At 42.5% G+C, this 18657-nt stretch overlaps 1 protein-coding gene across 1 annotated transcript in view; it reads right to left on the minus strand.

Moving 5' to 3' along the window:
- Nucleotides 1-779: 779 nt before the first annotated feature.
- Nucleotides 780-18657, minus strand: part of ALPK2 (alpha kinase 2) — an 89886-nt gene continuing 72008 nt past the window's right edge. The window contains exons 4-10 of the mRNA XM_087715364.1: nucleotides 13597-16456; nucleotides 11485-11632; nucleotides 10629-10756; nucleotides 9924-9959; nucleotides 5971-6245; nucleotides 4652-4740; nucleotides 780-1020 (exon numbers count right to left, since the gene is read on the minus strand). Of these exons, the coding sequence (XP_087571490.1) occupies nucleotides 780-1020; nucleotides 4652-4740; nucleotides 5971-6245; nucleotides 9924-9959; nucleotides 10629-10756; nucleotides 11485-11632; nucleotides 13597-16456 (3777 nt within the window). The remainder of the gene's footprint in view (nucleotides 1021-4651; nucleotides 4741-5970; nucleotides 6246-9923; nucleotides 9960-10628; nucleotides 10757-11484; nucleotides 11633-13596; nucleotides 16457-18657) is intronic.

Consider the following 18657-nt stretch of genomic DNA (forward strand, 5'->3'; position numbering starts at 1 on the left):
TAAAGATAGATTAAATGAGGCAAGTGGTTCTCCCGCCTCCTCTTGTAGAGGGCACTTTTTAGAGGCTTTTTTAAACAGTTAAGCACTAAGCAGAGTCATCCACTGTGACTCTGGCAGCAACTACCTCAGCCTTTTTCCTTTTAATTTTTTTTTCTTTTCATGATGACAGTGGTGAGGCCCTGCCTCCCCTGACTGCACGTCACTGGTTGTGCTTTATATATATGTTCAGCTTCAAAGTGTAAAATAAATATGTCATGATTTTTTGTGAAGAAGACTTCAGACATTCCCCAAAAAAACTGACACCGTCTTAGACTTGTGAACAGAATCCTCAACAAGCTTTACAATCGTGGGACATATTTAGATTAAAACCTGAATCCAAAAAAATGAACATTAATGGCATTTTTAATAGATGTATTGAGGAAGTTCACAACCATGCATACCAGTTTGAAGGACTATGGGAAATAGCGGGAACTGGGGGCATTCCTGGAGGGCCAATATGGCAGCCTTGACTACTGTGTGTATATGACACAGGTGAAATCTTCAATCATATAATTGTAGCTGTCATGTTGACAGTTTTTACTTCTACACCCAATTGATGAATGGCCCTGGTAGGAACTGAATGCCAACTGTCCAGGTTATGGCAGTCTTTCTTCAACTTGGCAATTTTAAGACATGTAGACTTCAACTCCCAGATTTGCAATCATCAGTTGAGAATCACTATTTCTCTGTGGGCCTGTTTGTGGGTATACCAGCTATAATACTACATTTACCACTAACCACTATATAACAGCAAGATTCTCACCTTGCATATCTGTGACAAGCAAGCTGCCATTGGTTTTTTCATACACCCAGTGCTGAAACGTGCAACATTTCTGGCCAGCTTCCGAGTCTCTTCTCATGAAATTTATTTCTTTCCCATCCTTAACAGAGTATTTCACAAATTCTCCAATGAGTTCCTGTTCCACTGTTGCATAAGGGATGTTATTCTTGGGCCGATGAATAAGGAAAATAGGAATGATTCTGAAAGCAGAGCCAGTAAAAAAGAAACATACACAGTGAAAACTTATGGTCCCGGGAAGAATTTCAGAAAACGTATTTTGAGGACTTACCAAGTTAAAACGTGGGGTATATTCAGTGCTTTAATGGAGAAAACATGCTTCCCTAACTTCATCTGCCCCATTCAGCATGGCCAGTAATTAGGAAACAACGAGAATGACAGTACAAAACATCTGTATAGTGAATACCCCTTTATACTGAATGGTATGCTGGGATTTGTTAAGCAGGGAAGGAAACGTGGAGTAGAAGAGGGCATACAAGAAGGAGGAGGAGAAGGGGGAATGGGAGGGTAGGAAGTGGAAGGGGAGGAAGGGAAAGGGGACTGGAAAGGGGAGGAGAGGGAAGGAAGGGGAAGGAAGGGAAGGAAAGGGAGGGGAAGGGAGGAAGGAGAAGGGGAGGAGAAAGGGGAGAGAAGGGAAGGAGCAGGGGAGGAAGGGGAAAGGGGAGGGGAGGAAAAGGAAAGAGAGGGGAAAGGGGAGGAAAGGAAAGGAGAAGTGAGGATGAAGTCAGGGAGAGGACAGGGGAAGGGGAAGGGGAGGGAAGGAAGGGGAGCAAAGGGAAGGGAGGGGATGGGAAGGGAGGAAGGAAAAGGGGATGAGAAAGGGGAGGGGAGGAGAAGGGGAGGAAGGGGAAAGGGGAGAGGAGGAAGAGGAAGGAAAAGGGAAAGGGGAGGAAAGGAAAGGAGAGGGGAGGGGGAGGGGAATTAGAAACTGTCTCCTGATACTGAATGATGTACATTTTCACCATCCTATATACATCATTGGTTTCTTCTGGATGGTGTGAGGTGTTGAGCATTTGGACCTTGGAAAGCTGGGCTTTATACTTGAAAGGTATCCATTCCTTTATGAGAAAAGTGGGAAAGGGTCATAGCATTGGTAGGCCTGGAGCCAACACTGTAAAAACTCTTTTATCAGTAGCAAATTTTGCTAGCCCTTGTGTGTTCATATAGTAAATACTTCACATGTATAAGTGCAGTTACAGTGATGTATGCACACTGTAAATCCCCTAAGGCAACTCCATCATCAGCCCCAGCTCGAGAACAATGTGTTTTGCTGAACTGCTTACATTTTTCTTTTAATTTTTCCGATACACAGTATTAATTCTGTTTTTAACTCCACATTTTCAGTTTTTTTGAACTATTTTTTAAAAACTGCAACTTTACAGCACCAAAAGACTTAATGAATTGAAGTAGTCTGGACTATTGAGGGATCAAGGATTTTTTTTAAAGTATGCTTTGGATTTTAAAATAAAACAGGCTAATTTGCAATAATTGAACTAACATACAAATCAAAACACAATTATCCTTTAGCGCTCCATCATCTTGTGTGTGATGATAAATTGAATGAAAAAGTATGCATTTTTTTCAAAAAAAAATTAGATATCCCCAAAGGCCTCTATTAAAACAAATTACTTTTAAAATGTATATACTGGAAGAAAATATATATGTGTGTCTGAGCTTTCAACATCTTAAAAACTTAGAGAAATGCACTTGGCTTTTTTTTTTAATCAAATGGCCAAGGTGTAAACCTGTCTGTTAAAAACTGTGGATGCTAATGAAAATGAATGAAGAAGCTTAACCATTCCCAAGGTTTCTCTTTTTTTTTAAAGTAGTGTTTTATGGAACAAGAGCAGTCAAAGTGAAAGGCATGGGAATAATTGTAGAGCAATAACATGGTGAATGACAGGTCTGCAGTCGTCCCTGTTTGACAGAGTAATCTGGAAAACCCAGATCTCTACCCACCATCCAGTCAGAGCTGAAGAAGCTCCTTGGACGAGAAGCTAAACATCTTCAAAGAAAAACCAGAAAGTCCAGTTGCGTCTTGAAGGAAAGAGGAGGGTGGGGGAAAAAAGAAAGGTTCCCCCCCCCTCTTTTTTCTTTTTTTCAGTAAGGCCAAAGAATTTGAAAGAATACAAATACATTTTGTAAATAAAAATGGTGACAGCGCACAAAAATTACTAGGCGCAAGTAGAAATACACATTATTTCCATAGCAAGGAAGATAAAGCAGGAATGGTTAAATTGATTATTTTAAAGAGGAAAATAACTTCTTATTTGGATATCCCTCCCGGAATTTGTTCTTGTGAAGAAAAAGAATGAAACTTTGATCTTGGTTGTTGTTGATTAGAAAGATTTGGTGCTATAGGAATGGCTAGTTATATATGAATGTGTAAAAGCAAAAAGTTGAGGTTTGAATGTGTTTATCTTGTACTGTGCTAGGAAAAGTTGGAAGTCAATGCCTCCTTTTCTTTCTTTTTCTCTTTCCCCCTTTTATGTCACATACCCTTTCCCCCGTTTCCTTTCCCTCCCTTAATTTCCTGTTTTCTTTTCTTCTTCTTCTTTTCTTCTTCTTCATAATAAAAATAAAAAACAAAGTTTAAAAAGGACCTTCAGGACAACTATGTCAGGTACTGAGGATTTAATAGCTGCCAGTTGATGTAAGATTGTAAGCTGTAATTTGTAGGCTGCGGCAAGGAGGAGAACTCATTGCATGGAAGGTGTCTATATATATATATAGGTCAGTGATGGATAACCATTTTGTTGTTGCATGCCGAAAGCCGCTTGCATCTGCACCCATAATGCAATGTGTGCGTGAGACCCCTGCATGCCCTGCCCCCTGCACATGCACTCACAACACCCCCTACACTTCCCCTACCCCCCCCATGCATACCTGCAGCCTCCCGGGACCAAAAACGGGCCGTGGGGGGGCACAGCAGTGCCTCCCGCACATGCAACCCCGCAACCTTCCTCGTGCATGCTTGCATGTCTCTTGCATGTGCCCCCCCCCAATCTGCACAGCAGAGACCAGAAAATCAGCTGGTGGACATGCGTGGTGGGGCTGAGCTGGGGCGATGGCTCGTGCGCCCGCAGACAGGGCGCTGCATGCCACCTGTGGCATACGTGCCATAGGTTCACCATCACATATATAGATGATTATTAGAGGGCCTTTCTCTCTCATTGTGTATCTCATTTCTCTCCTTGTGTTCGGAGTGAATGGAAAGGGATTTTTTCTCCATATGCATGCCTGTATATATTTGTAGATAAACCACTATTGTCTAAAGGCTCTGTGTGCTATGTGCTGTGTTTTACTGCTGAGCTTATCTCATAATAATAATCACGCTGCCAAAACTCTGACAAACTACGACCTGGATAACTGAGAATCTCCATAGACACCCAGGCCTCTAGACAAGCTGCCTTACCAAACGTTCTAAAAATTCTATTTCTTGATTAAACTTGCGGGGCTTAATAACTGGGAAGTTTGGGAAGTTAAAGGCCTTCTACATTTTTCTGAATTCACCAAACATGAAGACCCGACCAGAAAAACAAAACAAAACCAATTTGTCCAATCAAGGATGTTGATGGAGGGAGGAATAAATTGTGCGTGTATAAATTTTCCCAACTTTTACCAATAAATTCTCCATAATAACTGCTTAGGAATAAATATGAGATCTTTGCACAGAGCAGCTGGCACATGTTAGTTTCAGCGTCCTTCCTTATCAAACAGCAGAGCTTCTTCTAAATGACATCCGTCCTGCAATGATGGATGCATCCACTGCATCCTATTTATTTTCCCAGGAAGTTGTAAAAGTCTACTCACTCAGGTACTTCTCCAAAGCCTTCGAGAGGTTGTGTTTCGGCAGCATAGATCTTGGCGTATTCTCTTGCTGTGTTCTGAACATAACATTCCTTGGTGGAAGAAAATCCATGGGGAAAAAAAGACTTTGTTTTTATTTTATTTTTTAAAATCTGTATGCCACCCATCTCTCTATCAAGCGGCTCTGAGTGACTTACTATACCATAAATAACAGAATAAAACAGTGGCAGGATTAAAACATTAAAACATCAAACGTTTAAAGCTAAAACATTAGAACTGCTATTAAAACAGATAAAAAGCCAATGTGTAGTCAAGGTAGAGGTGAGATCTTTGCAGCCACTTCCAAAATCTTAAAGGAAGTCAACCCTGATTGCTCTCTGGAAGGATAGAAACTGAAGCTGAAGCTGTCAGACCTGGAAGTCATCTTTTGCATTGGTCCTTCAGGCCTGCCACATTTTCTGCCGTGGGAAAATAGGAGGGGGGGTTGTATAGAGTATGGGTGAGATATAGTCACAATAACGTTCTTTTCTCAGAGAGTCAAGGACATCTTGCCCTCACCATTTTCTGTGCAGGCTGAATGGTCTTGTTTAAGCCTGGTAAAGGTCAACGGTCTCTGCATATCATATGGATGAAGCCACCTGAAGATGCACCCCACATGCCACCCTTGGGAGTCTGGAGATTGGACATTCAGTTTGGGGTTGTTGCGGGGAGGGATTTGGGTAAACTTTTGATATGTACAATTTTGTGGTTCACCGACAAAAGGGCGCCCGACAAAAGCGCGCCCGACTAAACCGTGAGTTCTAAACTGCGCCAAATGAGCGCTGAAGCGCGCCGACAACAGCGCGCCGACAGAAGCGCGCTGTAAACCTAACCCTAAACCTAACCCTAACCCTAACCCTAACCCTAAACCTAATCCTAAACCTAACCCTGAACCTAACCCTTACCTTAACTTAAATCACGCTTCTGTCGGCGCGCTGTTGTTGGCGCACTGTTGTCGGCGCGTTGATGACATCGCGGTTTTGTCGCCGTGGTTTTGTCGAGCGTGCATTTGTTGGGTCACGCAATTTTGTGCTTTAAGCCTCAGATCTTGCTTGACTTTCGTTGCTATCAGTTCATATCCAGTAAAAGTACCTTTATCTCTAAAACAATGAAGTTAGGGGTTTCCTTTCTTGGATTTTAAAAGAGGCATGTCTGACCTATTCTATTCTATTCCATATCACAATGTTGTGACCACACATCTCGCCTGTTTTGAGCTCTCTCTCCCACGGATATCGATATTCCGATCATCTCAATTATTATGAAGGGCTCCTGCATGGACTTACCTGTAGCGCCAATTTGTAATTCTTTTCCACAAGTTCGTGGTTGTTTTTGGTCCCGTACGCAATGGCATTGTGCACTTTCAAAACACAGGGGTGGCCTGGGCTGAGCGGAGGCACCAGGCCTTGCAACACTTTGCTTCGGAAAGCTTTTCGATGCACCCCTTCCCCGAAATGTAATTCTTCCGTGGTAATCCTTCCGTGAAGACTTTTACTCAAGTAACTGTCACAGATGAAGTCTTCTTTGAACATCAGCTGTAAGAATTCTATTTCTTCCAGGCCTGTGAAATGAGTAAATACACGTACGAATCAGGCGTAGATTCCGGCTTCTTCTATTGTCGGTTTGCTCAGGGACGCGCTTTGGCCATGTGCGCACGCATGCACAGTAGGTTACAAAAAATGCTTCTGCGCATGCGCAGAAGCAAAAAACAAGTTTGAGGGCACCTATGGCGCCACCGATAGAACAAGTTTGGGGCGTGGCTGGCCGAGTTACTACCTACTCGGCCTAATCGGGCTGAACCAGGCCGAACCAGTAAGAACTCACCTCTGGTATGAATCCAAAGAAAGAAAAAGTAGCGCGTTTGTATGGATTGCAACATGAAGGCAAATGAAGGAGCAAAAAAGATTGTCATACATCCTTTCTGTTGTGGGTGTCTACATTTTTATCTTAGCACTAAAACATAATTATAACAAACTAGAATGATCTGTATTGGCTTTGTTGCTATCCCCAAACCTTCTATTTCATCTCTGCCTGAATGCAGAATATAGAATGACAGAGTTGGAAGGACCTTGGAGGTCTTCTACTCCAACCCTCTGATCAGGCAGGAAACCGTATACCAGTTCATAAGGCAACCTTATACCATTTCAGAAGATGGTTGTCCAATCTCTTCTTAAAAGCCTCTAGTGGTGGAGCACCTACAACTTCTGGAGGCAAGTCGTTCTACTGATTGTTCTAACTGTCAGGAAATTTCCCCTTATTTCTAGATCGGTTCTCTCCTTGAATAGTTTCCACCCATTGCTTCTTGTCCTGCCTTCAACTGTTTTGGAGAAGAGCTTGACTCTGCCTTCATAGTGGCAACCCTTTAGATCAATGGTTCTCAACCTGTAAGTCGGGACCCCTTTGGGGGTCGAACGACCCTTTCACAGGGGTCACCTAAGACCATTGGAAAACACATATTTTCAAAAAAAAATACGGAAAACATAAAATAATTTTATGGTTGGGGATCACCACAACATGAGGAACTGTATTAGAGGTTCGCGGCATTAGGAAGGTTGAGATCCACTGCTTTAGATTTTTGCTATCATGTCAACTCTAGTCCTTCTTTTCATTTCTTCTCTCTCTCTCTGCCCCCTTCCTCCCTCTCGCATGTTCCTTTAATATTGCAATGTAGGTCAGAGCTATCCATCCTTGCCTTCCCTGGCACTAAGTATATAGAGTACTCATGTAGTGACTGCTATTCCAACAGGATAAGTCACAGCATAGATCTTACGATAAAGTAATAGATATAATGATGCCTTCCATCAGGTGAGTTAATGGAAAACTGTCTATTTCACTCACATGATCCCCAAAATGAAGGGAAAAAATACAATAACCAGATCTTTTTATTATATTTCCTAGATCCATTCATTGTAGATTTTTATCCATGTCTCTTTTCAATACTCTACTGTTTTACTTTGCAGTATGTTAACTTTTCAGAGGTGCCTCTGATATGTCAGAAAAGTCAAGATGGCAGTACAGCCATGGAATCAAAGCCCCACTATTTTATTACATGCAGCACAGTGGTGGGTTGCAGGCGGTATGCCCCGATATGTGTGTACCAGAGCCTGCCCAGAGCACCGGATACCATTCCGGTTCGGTGCTCCGGAGTGCCCACCCACCTGTCTGAGCTCCTTACCGGACTTTTAAGTCTTCAGCGCTTCCGTGCATGCGCACGGCGCGTACAGCGCCTGCGCAACTCTCCACTGAGCAGTTGGGGTATTGCGGAGGCTCGTAGAGGTGCTAAGACACATGCGTACGCTGCGTTCATGTGTGCGCGCCCGTTCCAACCATACCAGTTGGAACGGGATCCGGAAGCCACCACTGATGCAGCACATGTGCAACACGTGTTTTTAAAAAGGATGGGGCTTCGATTGCATGGCCATGGTCATCAAGTTGACTTTTTGACCTCCCATAAGGACATCCCTGACCCTTCTCCAACTTGGATGTTGGATTTCAACTCCCATATTCCCCCAGTGCCACAATCAATGGTCCTGCTGGAGGAAGTGGAGAGAATTGTAATCCACTCTATCAGAAAGCCAAGTGGGTAGGATACAAACATGGAGAGATCATAAGAAGAACTTGGTTTCTATTTCTATCCCTGCATGAAAATCACATCTTTCATGCATCCTAAGAAACCAACTAGATATTAATTACATTGCTCTGCCTGGTCAACAGTTATAGCTTTCTGGACAGTTTGAAGATAAATGAATTCACCAAATAAATGAGTGGCAACATTTATTATATTAAGAAGAATACCAATTTCTAGTTTCTCAAATGCTATGATACTCTGAGCTCATAAAGCATTTGCATGTCTGTTATAAGTTTCAAGTTTTCAAGTTTCAAGTTTAATTTTATTTATAGGCTGCCCAATCCCGGAGGACTCCGGGCGGCTTTCAGAGAGGGGAAAGAAAAGAAAACAAAATAAAATAAAAATAAAATAGACAAGTTAAAAAACAACACAGATACATTCATTTCAGTCGGGGCTGGACCTCAACAATGAGGTCAACAGCCCCAGGCCTACCGGAATAGCCAGGTCTTGACAGCTTTTCTGAAGGCCATGAGAGTGGGTGAGGTCCGGATTTCTGGGGGTAGTTCGTTCCAAAGGGTCGGGGCAGCCACAGAGAAGGCTCTCCTCCGGGGAGCCGCCAGCCGACATTGTCTGGCTGATGGCATCTGAAGGAGGCCCACCCTATGAGATCTTACCGGCCATTGGGAGGAGTGTGGCAGTAGGCGGTCTCGCAGGTAAGTTGCCATGTGACGAAAAGGTGGGGGGAGTGCATTCCACCTCATCTTCAGAGGTGGTATTCAGCCGGTTTGGACCGGTTTGCCTGAACCGGTTGTGGAAATCGCGGGTAGTCCTGCCCACCCACCCCAGCTCTATGCTGTCCTATTTAGGCACGTTTTCAAGCCAAAGCGCATGTGCAGAAAGCTGAGCCATACGTGGACTCACTTTTGCAAACCGGTAGGGAAAGTAAGTGAATACCACCTCTACTCCTCTTATAGATCCAGGGGCTATCCAGCTGCATATCTCTGTTTTGAGGGACCCAGACTTCTCTCTGAACATCCCTCTGAAATGTGATAGGGCACTGGACAAAATTCCTCATATTTTGAGCCAAGGACAACTAGAAAGTTGTAGAATAAGTCTTCTCCAAAAGACATATCATTTCCATCCCCTATGACTCCTTGCTTCCGAGAACTTAAAAGGGACCATAATCAACGGTGATTATTACTTGCAACTATCTGGTGCTAAAAGAGTTGTCTTCTCTTTAACTTGCCCACTACTGCTACACCAAATTCCTTTTAAGAGCACTCAACATGGATCACATCTCAAGATTGAAAGTACACAAGGAAACATTTGCCGTTAGTAAATGAAAAGCCATGCACCTGTTTTAAAAGGAATGGAACAATTAATCCTGCTTCTTAAGGAGTCAGGACAAGTCACCATTCGGTTGATTGAATGAGCAAAAGTTGAGTAACACGTTATGTACGGCATTGACCAAACCTGTTGGCCAAAGCGTTATCTATGTTTAGCACAGACACTGTAGTCCACATACTGATGTGATTAAAGAATCAGTAACATATGAGGAAAACTTTTCATAATATAATTCTTTGCTTTTTTTTCTTTGGACAGACAGATATATACTGTAATTTTGCATCATTCTTCAGGAGTTTATATAGGGGGGGGAAAGCACAGTTTTACCTTCAACATCCTGAAGACTGGACAGATGTTCCAAAACTGTAGAAAGATGAAAAGAAATATATTCAGAATGTAGGCTACACATTGTTAATTGCAGCTGTGTTTTATGTTTAAGGAAGAATTCATCATATGTTATTGTAGGAAGTTAGCACCCACTCCTCTCCTAGAAAAATGAAATATCCTGGGAAATATTGAAAAGGCAGAATATTATATTTCCCTGGATGAGAAATGGAGAAACATGTTTTTGGCAGGAAACAGACTCACTCTTAATAGCCCCCACCTTTCTCAATGGCTATTAGGGGCCCTGAGCTAGTTTACTCTACATAACAAAGATGGGATTAATCTACAGAAACTCACCACATGGCATCTGGGAACTCAACCAAACTTGGATTCAAAACACAGCCTAGAGAGTTGCCCCTGCATGGCCCCATAAAAGTCTGACAACCAATCAGAATACATTTCTTACACAGGAACAGGAAACAGAGAGGTGGAGCCAAACAGAGTATAAAAAACCCAGCAAGTCTCCTTTTTCTCTCTCTTCTTCTTCTTCACCCAACATCTGGAAGAATGTGATCACCTTTTTCCCCAAGACCTCAAGCCATAGATCCTGTCCACCATTAAAACCATCTTTCCAAGCAGCCTCCATGTTTCCAGTGTCTTTTTCCCCACTTGGAGCTGAACCCAGAAGGACATTTCTTCCAACATTACCTTCAGAGGTCAGGTTAAATTCTGAAATGGCTTTTCCATGCACATTCTTCAGGCAGCAATGATACAGGCCTTGGTCTTTTTTCCCAGCTTGAACGATTGCCAGAGACACTGGAAGGTCATCTCTTGCACTAGAAAATACATCAATATTTGAAAATGCACATTTTCCAAAACAACAACAACAACAACAACAACCCCAAAACACAAAAATCAGAGATGCGTGTCTTTTAGATCAACAGTCTCCAATCCTTGTGGCTTGGCAATCAGATGGGAAGGGAGTGGAACTGAGCTGCGTATGTGCTTGCGCAGTGCTTCTGCACATGATGGGCCGGGGCGCCTGCACACACCTCTTGCACGTTAATTAGTTATCTAAAAACCACTCTATTAACTACATTTTTCTATTTTCTTACAAATCAGGTATTCTATAAGGAATAGTTACAGAAAATGGGTATGTCTAGACTAAAGAAGAGAAGGACTAGGGGTGACATCTATCGTCTTCCAATATCTAAGGGGCTGCCACAAAGAAGAGGAAGTCAACCTAAAACCCTTCAGGGTGTGTGTTCTGTTAAGATACAGCCTATTGTGCCTTAAATGGCTTCTACTGTACTGCCATAAAATGGCTTCTACTGTGCAGTCCAGTAGAGTTGCCATAGTAACAGCTTCATAATACTCCACAAGGGGGCTCCCTCTGGTAAGGGGGAAAATCAAACATTAGAAACTACATTTGGTCCTGACATTTCCCCCCTATAAATAACTACCCGGGCAATGCCGGGTTATCGGCTAGTTATAAACAAAATATATACTCCTCCCGCATCCTTCCTTTCCCAAAAGCTTTGCAAAGCATGTTAATATGTCTTACCTTCTGTGAACTCGAGCAAGAAGCTTAGAATCTTTTGACCAGGTAATGGTGGAATCTGAATGAATGTCTCCAAACTGGCAACATAATTTGACATTTCCAGAGAAATCAGGAAACAGTTCTGCATGGATTTTCCTCAGCAGTTTGGGTGCTGAATTTGTTTTTTAAAAAAATGATGAGTTATTGGGGATGAACATATGTACAGTAGCATTTTAGGGTTAATTTGCATATTATATATATATAGTAGATCAGTCCTTGAGTCATTTCAATTGATTATTGCTTTGGGTATTTACATAGGTGGGATTCAGCCGGTTTGGGCTGATTTGGGCAAACTGGTAGCTCCGACAATCAGCTGAGAGTGAACCAGTTCACTTCGACAATCAGGTTGGCCAGCCTGCCCTTGTGCTTTAATTACCTATATCCTCTCAGCTGATTAGCGAGCAGAGTGGATTGCCACGCCTCATCTGTGTAACTCCACAAGAAGTAACGTGGAAGGTAAGTTTTGGTAAAACTCTCATGCAGCTTGTACACGTGAAATACACAATCACTGAACCAGTTGTTAAACCGCCAGGATCCCACCACCGGGTATATATATATATTTATTCCTTAACAATATATTGAATCTAGATCAGTGTTTCTCAACCTTGGCAACTTGAAGATGTCCGGACTTCAACTTCCAGAATTCCCCAGCGAATGCTGGCTGGGGAGTTCTGGGAGTTGAAGTCCTGACATCTTCAAGTTGCCAAGGTTGAGAAACACTGATCTAGACACAACATCGATGTTTTAGAGTTTAATTCAGAAGAAATAAAATCTGGCATGTCACCCTTCAACAACCTTGTCTACTCTCTTGCGGTCCAAACTACGTGAAGTATGACAGGAATTGTGTCCAACACAGGTAGAGGATACCACGTTATGAGGAAGTTTGACCTAGACCAGTGTTTCTCAAATTGTGAACTTTAAGGGCTTTGGACTTGAATTGCCAGAATTCTGAGAGGTTGTCTGCCATGGCTGGCTGGGGGATTCTGGGAGTTGAAGTCCGCACATGTTAAAGTTCATAAGGTTGGGAAACACTGGCCTAGGCTATAGATAACACCACTAAAATTGTCCCTTTAAGACTGTTAAGGATCACAGACAGAAGACCAAGTTCCAAGTGCAATGAAGCTGTGGCGTCTAAAGACTAAGGAACTTAACACTGTCATTGTCAATTTAGATCTCATTTAACTCTGAGCCCATACTTGTATTTTTTTAATTTTAAAAAAAGAGCATGCATGAATCTCTAGGTGGAGATTCTAGTTACTGCATAACTGAACTGTAGAGAACTGTTTTGGTGAGATAAAAAAGGCATATTTGGGATAACTGATCAACCAATGGCAACTCATACACTAAAGGTGTGCAACAGATTTTTAAGGATAGATCCTAGAGTTCCACAAATAGCCATTGAATTGTAATTTTAACATGAGAAATGGAAAGAGGCATTAAATACAAAGGAACAGAAGTGTATAAATGTGTTCTGAATTCCAAGTTTCTAATTTAAAATGCCCATTATGAGTTTAGATTAGTCCTCCACATGCTCAACAGCTCTTTTAATTATTTGGGGAGTATTTTGATCTCGAAACAAAGCATTCCAAACTAGGGGAAAAAAAGCTGTTTTAAATTCAAATCACTTCCACAACTAGGGTGTTTTGCCCTTGAAACAACTTTTTTTTCAAATTTCAGACAAGGTGTGCTGAATTTAAAATGCTTTGCATTCCACTAATGAGGACAAACCATATTAACTGAAGTAATAAATTCAAGTTAATTAGTTTAAAAAAACAGCTCATTTTGGAGTGCAGCTTATGATCCACTGCTAAAGGGCCCTTGGTGCCCCCCAAAATACATCTCAGTGTCTCACTGATTAAATAATTTGGGATTTGGAACAGTTCATACCTTAGAGAGTAGAGTATAGAATACCAAGGAGACAAACTCAGAATCCGTATTTGGCATATCTTTACTTACAAATATCTTCAGGAAGCAACAAATTCTGCCAGATATCTCGGGGAATTGTCACAGGGAACTCTTGTTGATAACAAGATTACTGATAAAAAAAACAAAAACCACCTCACTTTCTACACATACCTCTGTTGTCCTTTTGGCGTAGCATTTTCTGTTCTTCTCTCTTCTCTTCCCTTGCAGTTAAATCGGCCTCTGTTCTCCAGCTGGCATCATTACAGATACTTCCTTTTGTTTCAAGACATGTTTTCTTGGGCATCTTAGGCATCATGTTGCTTGTTATTTCATGCCTGCTCCTCATGGCATCAGCACTTTTGTGCGGTGACAATGGCTTGGAGATTTCTGAAGCTTCTAGTGATATTGTCCTCTCGTTTTCTAATGCAGAAACATCTCCCTCACTTGTTCCTAACGTGCATGGCTGCGTTTGAACCGGTGGCAATGCTTTTTCAGAATGACAGTTGTCCTCAGAAGCACAAGGCAAGGGCCTCTCTGAAATCCCCATTCCGTGTGTGGATGAATTTTGTCTCTCACCATCTGTGAAGTCTCTGCCTTGGTTGGGGTCAGTGGTTGCAACTGTACATCCACTCTTTAATCTTCCTACCGGAACAGCAGCGGCTTGCTCATTGCAAAATTCCTTGAATGGAGGCATACAGTCTGGGCCTTTGTGCCAAGAGTACATTGGTTCTGAATCAAGGAGTGCCCTCATGTAAGGCTCTACTTCAACTATCTCCAGGTCATCTTCAACCAGCTTTTCGGTTTCCTTGGTGTCCATTTCATCTGGCATAATTTTGCTCTGACTTTGTCTTTCCATTTTTTGATACTCGCCATGACTCACCATAAGAGGATGCCCCTCTTCTGAATCAAGTAGAGTTCTCATATAAGGCTCTATTTCAGCTTCCTCAAAAGCAGATGCCACAAGCAGGCACCTTTCTTTCTCGGATTGCATTCTTTCTTCATGTTGGTTTTCTTCTGTCCCTTTGTACTTATCTTGCCGTGATGTCACTGCCTTTGCCTCCATGCTACTGTCCTTTTGAGACTGGACGGACTCAGTTTGCCCAACATGCTCAGATAGCGCCAGTGTATCAGCACTGCAACTTTCTGATGCTCTTTTTAGGCTACTTATATCCTGCCCATGAACTGTTAAATTGCCTATCCCGCCATTCTGAGCCTTTTGGCCTATGCCACAATCCTCATTGCTGGTAGGGGTTGAAGACTGCACAGTGTTTGAACCCGCCGATGTATTCATTTCAAACGGAGAGCACACCAGATCCAAGCCTAAGCTTTTCACGCTCTCATCCAAATGTTTGGCAGGAGCAGAATTTCTCTCCGATACTAATTGTTGGGAATTGTGTGGTGGCAACTTCGCGACATGTTGCGAGTCCAGGAGAGTTGGCTTCAGACTTGCAACGCAGTCTGTGCACTTTTGGCTTGCATTGGTTTTAACATTTTTGTTAATTTCTAACAGCATCTCAGTGAAAAATCTAACTTTGTAGGAGGCTGTGAACATGGGTCTCGATGCATCTCTTTCTATACGGTTTTCTTGGCTCGTTGTCTCTAATGCTTGCCAATCATTTTTAGGCTCCGTAGCCATTAATGAATTAGACTCTGGAATGTGTGCATCAGATACAGTTTTTGTATTCAGTTCCGACTTACTTTCTTTTCCCCGATTTTCTTGCTTGGCGCTTCTATCAATTGCTGTAACAGAAGTTTGTTTTCTACTTATTACCGGAGCCATAATTTTCCCGCAGAAATTTCTAGATGGATCCTCTTTCAAAGGACAATCGTTTATTCTTGACCTATTTACGGGACTTTGGTGTTCTTTCAAAGGTATCTCGTCAGCTTGCTTTTCTATGTGGCCAGTTTCCCAATCAACATTCTGTTCGGTATAAGAGAACTGACCAAGATTATTAGGAAGCTGTTTTAATACAAATTCTTGGCTTGGTTCTAAAGGGTTGTCTGGAACCTCTACAAATCTATATGTAGGTTCTTGTTCACAACATTGGAAAGCCTTTTCAGTCAAAACTGTGTCTTCATGATAAGCAGACTTCTGGATGGATCCATGATGATCGTGCTGGGCTTCACACTGCTTATTTGGATATTTTCTCTTTTGGAGATCACTCCTTATAAAGTCAACAGATGGCTTTTCTCTTTTATGTTGAAAAACAGAGCACAGCTCTATGGAATCTGGTTCCCCAGGTAGCATCATGGAATTGACCTTGGATGTATGGCTATAGGCTTCATCTGTTTTTAGCAAGCTAAGATCAGTAAGGCCTTTCATCTCTGTTGTCAATTCTGAGACGTGCTGATTATCTCCTGTTAAATTTTCTGCCACATGCTGCCTACCACTTACATCTGTGGCAATGTTCAGCCCTCTGTCTATCTTGGCACTAGCAGTCTCAGCTGCTACCCTCTTAACCTCCCTGCTGGTGCAACTGAAGTCATCATCCCAGTCATCGTTCTCATAAAGAAGTCTCTGGGAAAGTTCACACATTGTTGATGAACCAGCATCCCTGTCCTTAAGTTCTGCAGATTCCAGGATGCTCTGGGAATTTTCTTTGGATGGATGTTGAGTCTTAGGTATGTCACGGAGTATTTTTATTCTGTTGAGCTCGAGGGCTTTTCCTGCATATGCCTCTTCCATTTGTCCATCAAGCATGGACACCGGAATATCACATGAGGCATCAGGGCAATCACAGCTTGCCCTGTTATCCACTCTTGGGAGATGAGGAACTTGATTCCGTCTTGGCTTCGGCTCTTCAGCCTCATGAATTCCACCCCTTCCATCGAGAGCTGGAGAGTTTTCCAAAGTGATGTTACCTGTCTGAAATCCAGTTTTCCTGTGGATCTTTGGCAAAGCAGAATTTTCAGTAGCCCCATGAGAAGGTGCAAGAACAAGCCTCTCGTCCACACTAGGATCTATTATAAATAGTTCTTGGTCATTGCTGATTGATGATGATGTTTCAGCATTGATTTCTTGTTGCTCTGTCTAGGGAAAAAAAAAGAATAAAAACAAAAGAATGAAGGAGGCACATTAAAAATTCAACATTAGGCTAAGTGACAAGAAAGCCAATAACAGGAAAAAAAAATTATAATGCTGAATCATAAAGGTACATCGCTTTTCCTACCTTCAGGGATGACCCATCAGTTTACTGTATAAGAAAATTCTTATAATTGATGTTAAAGGTAAAGGTTCCCCTCGCACATATGTGCTAGTCGTTCCTGACTCTAGGGGGCGGTGCTCATCTCTGTTTCAAAGCCAAAGAACCAGTGCTGTCCAAAGACGTCTTCGTGGTCATGACTAAATGCTGAAGGCGCATGTAACACTGTTACCTTCCCACCAAAGGTGGTTCCTATTTTTCTACTTGCACTTTTATGTGCTTTTGAACTGCTAGGTTGGCAGAAGCTGGGACAAGTACCAGGAGCTCACTCCATTATGTGGCACTAGGGATTTGAACCACTGAATTGCCGACCTTCTGATTGACAAGCTCAGCGTCTTAGCCAATGAGCCACCACGTTCCTGATTAATTGATTAATTAACTGATTAATTGATGTTAAGTAAGGCATTAAGGCTTGATGCAAAACCTATCAAAATTTAACAGCGTTTATGTTGTATTGTTATACTGAAACTCTGCAATATTTTAGCACATTCAAATAAAAGTTAAGCACTTTAGCAATATTTTCCAAATAGAATAAATTTAATCCTGTGAAGAAGCTTTTCTTTACAATCAATAGGATTATGAGCATGTTTAACTCTGACTAACTCATTCCCAGACTTCTATTATTTTAGTCCAAGCTGATCCATGCTGAATGTAAGAAATATTTTGAATATACAGTAATATTGAAGCAAATATTTGAGTGAATCTTTTTTGAATAATTACTGCATCTGCATGCACATAAGAACCTGTGGAGAAATAAATAGATTCATTCAATCAAGTCTAGCCAGCCTTGGCTGATCTTGAAAAATGAAGTAGATTTGGACTCAATGAGGAATTCACCAGGAAGTGTTAGGGATGTAGATTAAAATTAGAAAGTTGAGGAACCATTGCAAGAGAAGAGAATGGCTAACCATGCTATCGTAGCTAAAAAAACTACATGAACGTGTCTATGAAGTCAATGGGCCACTTGAGTTCCACTCAAAGGAGTTTTCTTGACCAGAAGTTGAGCACAAACAACACAATATTTTATTTCATCATCGTTTCATTTTCAAGGACAATCTACTCCAGAGTAACTCTGGGCAGCCTTCAGATAATAAAATATATAAAGTAAACCAAAGGAACTCATCCACCATTCTAGCTTAGGATATGGGGGGATAAGTAGGTCTCCATTTGGGGAAAGTCAAAAGGGTGGGAGCAGTATGAATTTCAAGAGGTATATTATTCTACGGGCAGGAACTCTCACTGAAATGGTACATTTCCTAGTTCCCATAAGATGGCACTGCTTAATTGATAGGAACTGGTATGTGTCCACTCTAGTTGATCTCACCCAATAGGCCTAAAGGCAGGGAGGCAGGTGGTCCCTCACAAATCCAGCCCCTATGCCCGTGATGGCGAACCTATGGCATGGAGCCATTTGTCAGGGCACGCAAAGCACTGCCCTGTCAGCTGGCCAGCGTGCATGCACGTGCTGGCCAGCTGACTTTGGCCTTCTTTTGAGACCATTTTTCACCCTCCCGGCCCTAAGGGCAAACAGGAAGTTCAGGAACAGACTTCCGGTTTGTCCATAGGGCTGTTTTTCATCTCCCAGAGCCTTCAGGGAAGCCTCCTGAAGGCCCCTGAAGGCTCCAGAGGGCTAAAACCAGCCCTATGAGCAAACCGGAAGTCCATTCCTGAACTTCCTCTTTGTCCTTAGGGCCGGTTTTTCACACACCGGAGGATTCAGGGAAGCTCCTGAAGCCTCCGGAGGGCCTCTGGGGGGCAGGAGATGCTGCTTTTGCCCTCCCCAGGCTCCTATAAAGCCTCTGGTGGCTGGGGACGGTGAAAATAGCATTATGGGTGCGGCACGCCCACGCACGACCCCCCCTGCGCTCCTCCCGCTTTTGGCACATGAGCCAAAAAAGGTTCACCATCACAGCCCTATGCCATGAAGTTCTTTAGTTGCCAACATTTTGAAAGCTGGTTGGCAACCAGTGTAGCTCATGAAACAGTGAGGACACATGCATACCGATTACCGTGATGCACCCATCAATGT

The sequence above is a fragment of the Thamnophis sirtalis genome, unplaced genomic scaffold (genome assembly GCF_051295495.1).
Source record: "Thamnophis sirtalis isolate CommonGarterSnake01/CBP01778 unplaced genomic scaffold, rThaSir2_p1.2 scaffold_5, whole genome shotgun sequence".
NCBI lineage: Eukaryota > Metazoa > Chordata > Lepidosauria > Squamata > Natricidae > Thamnophis > Thamnophis sirtalis.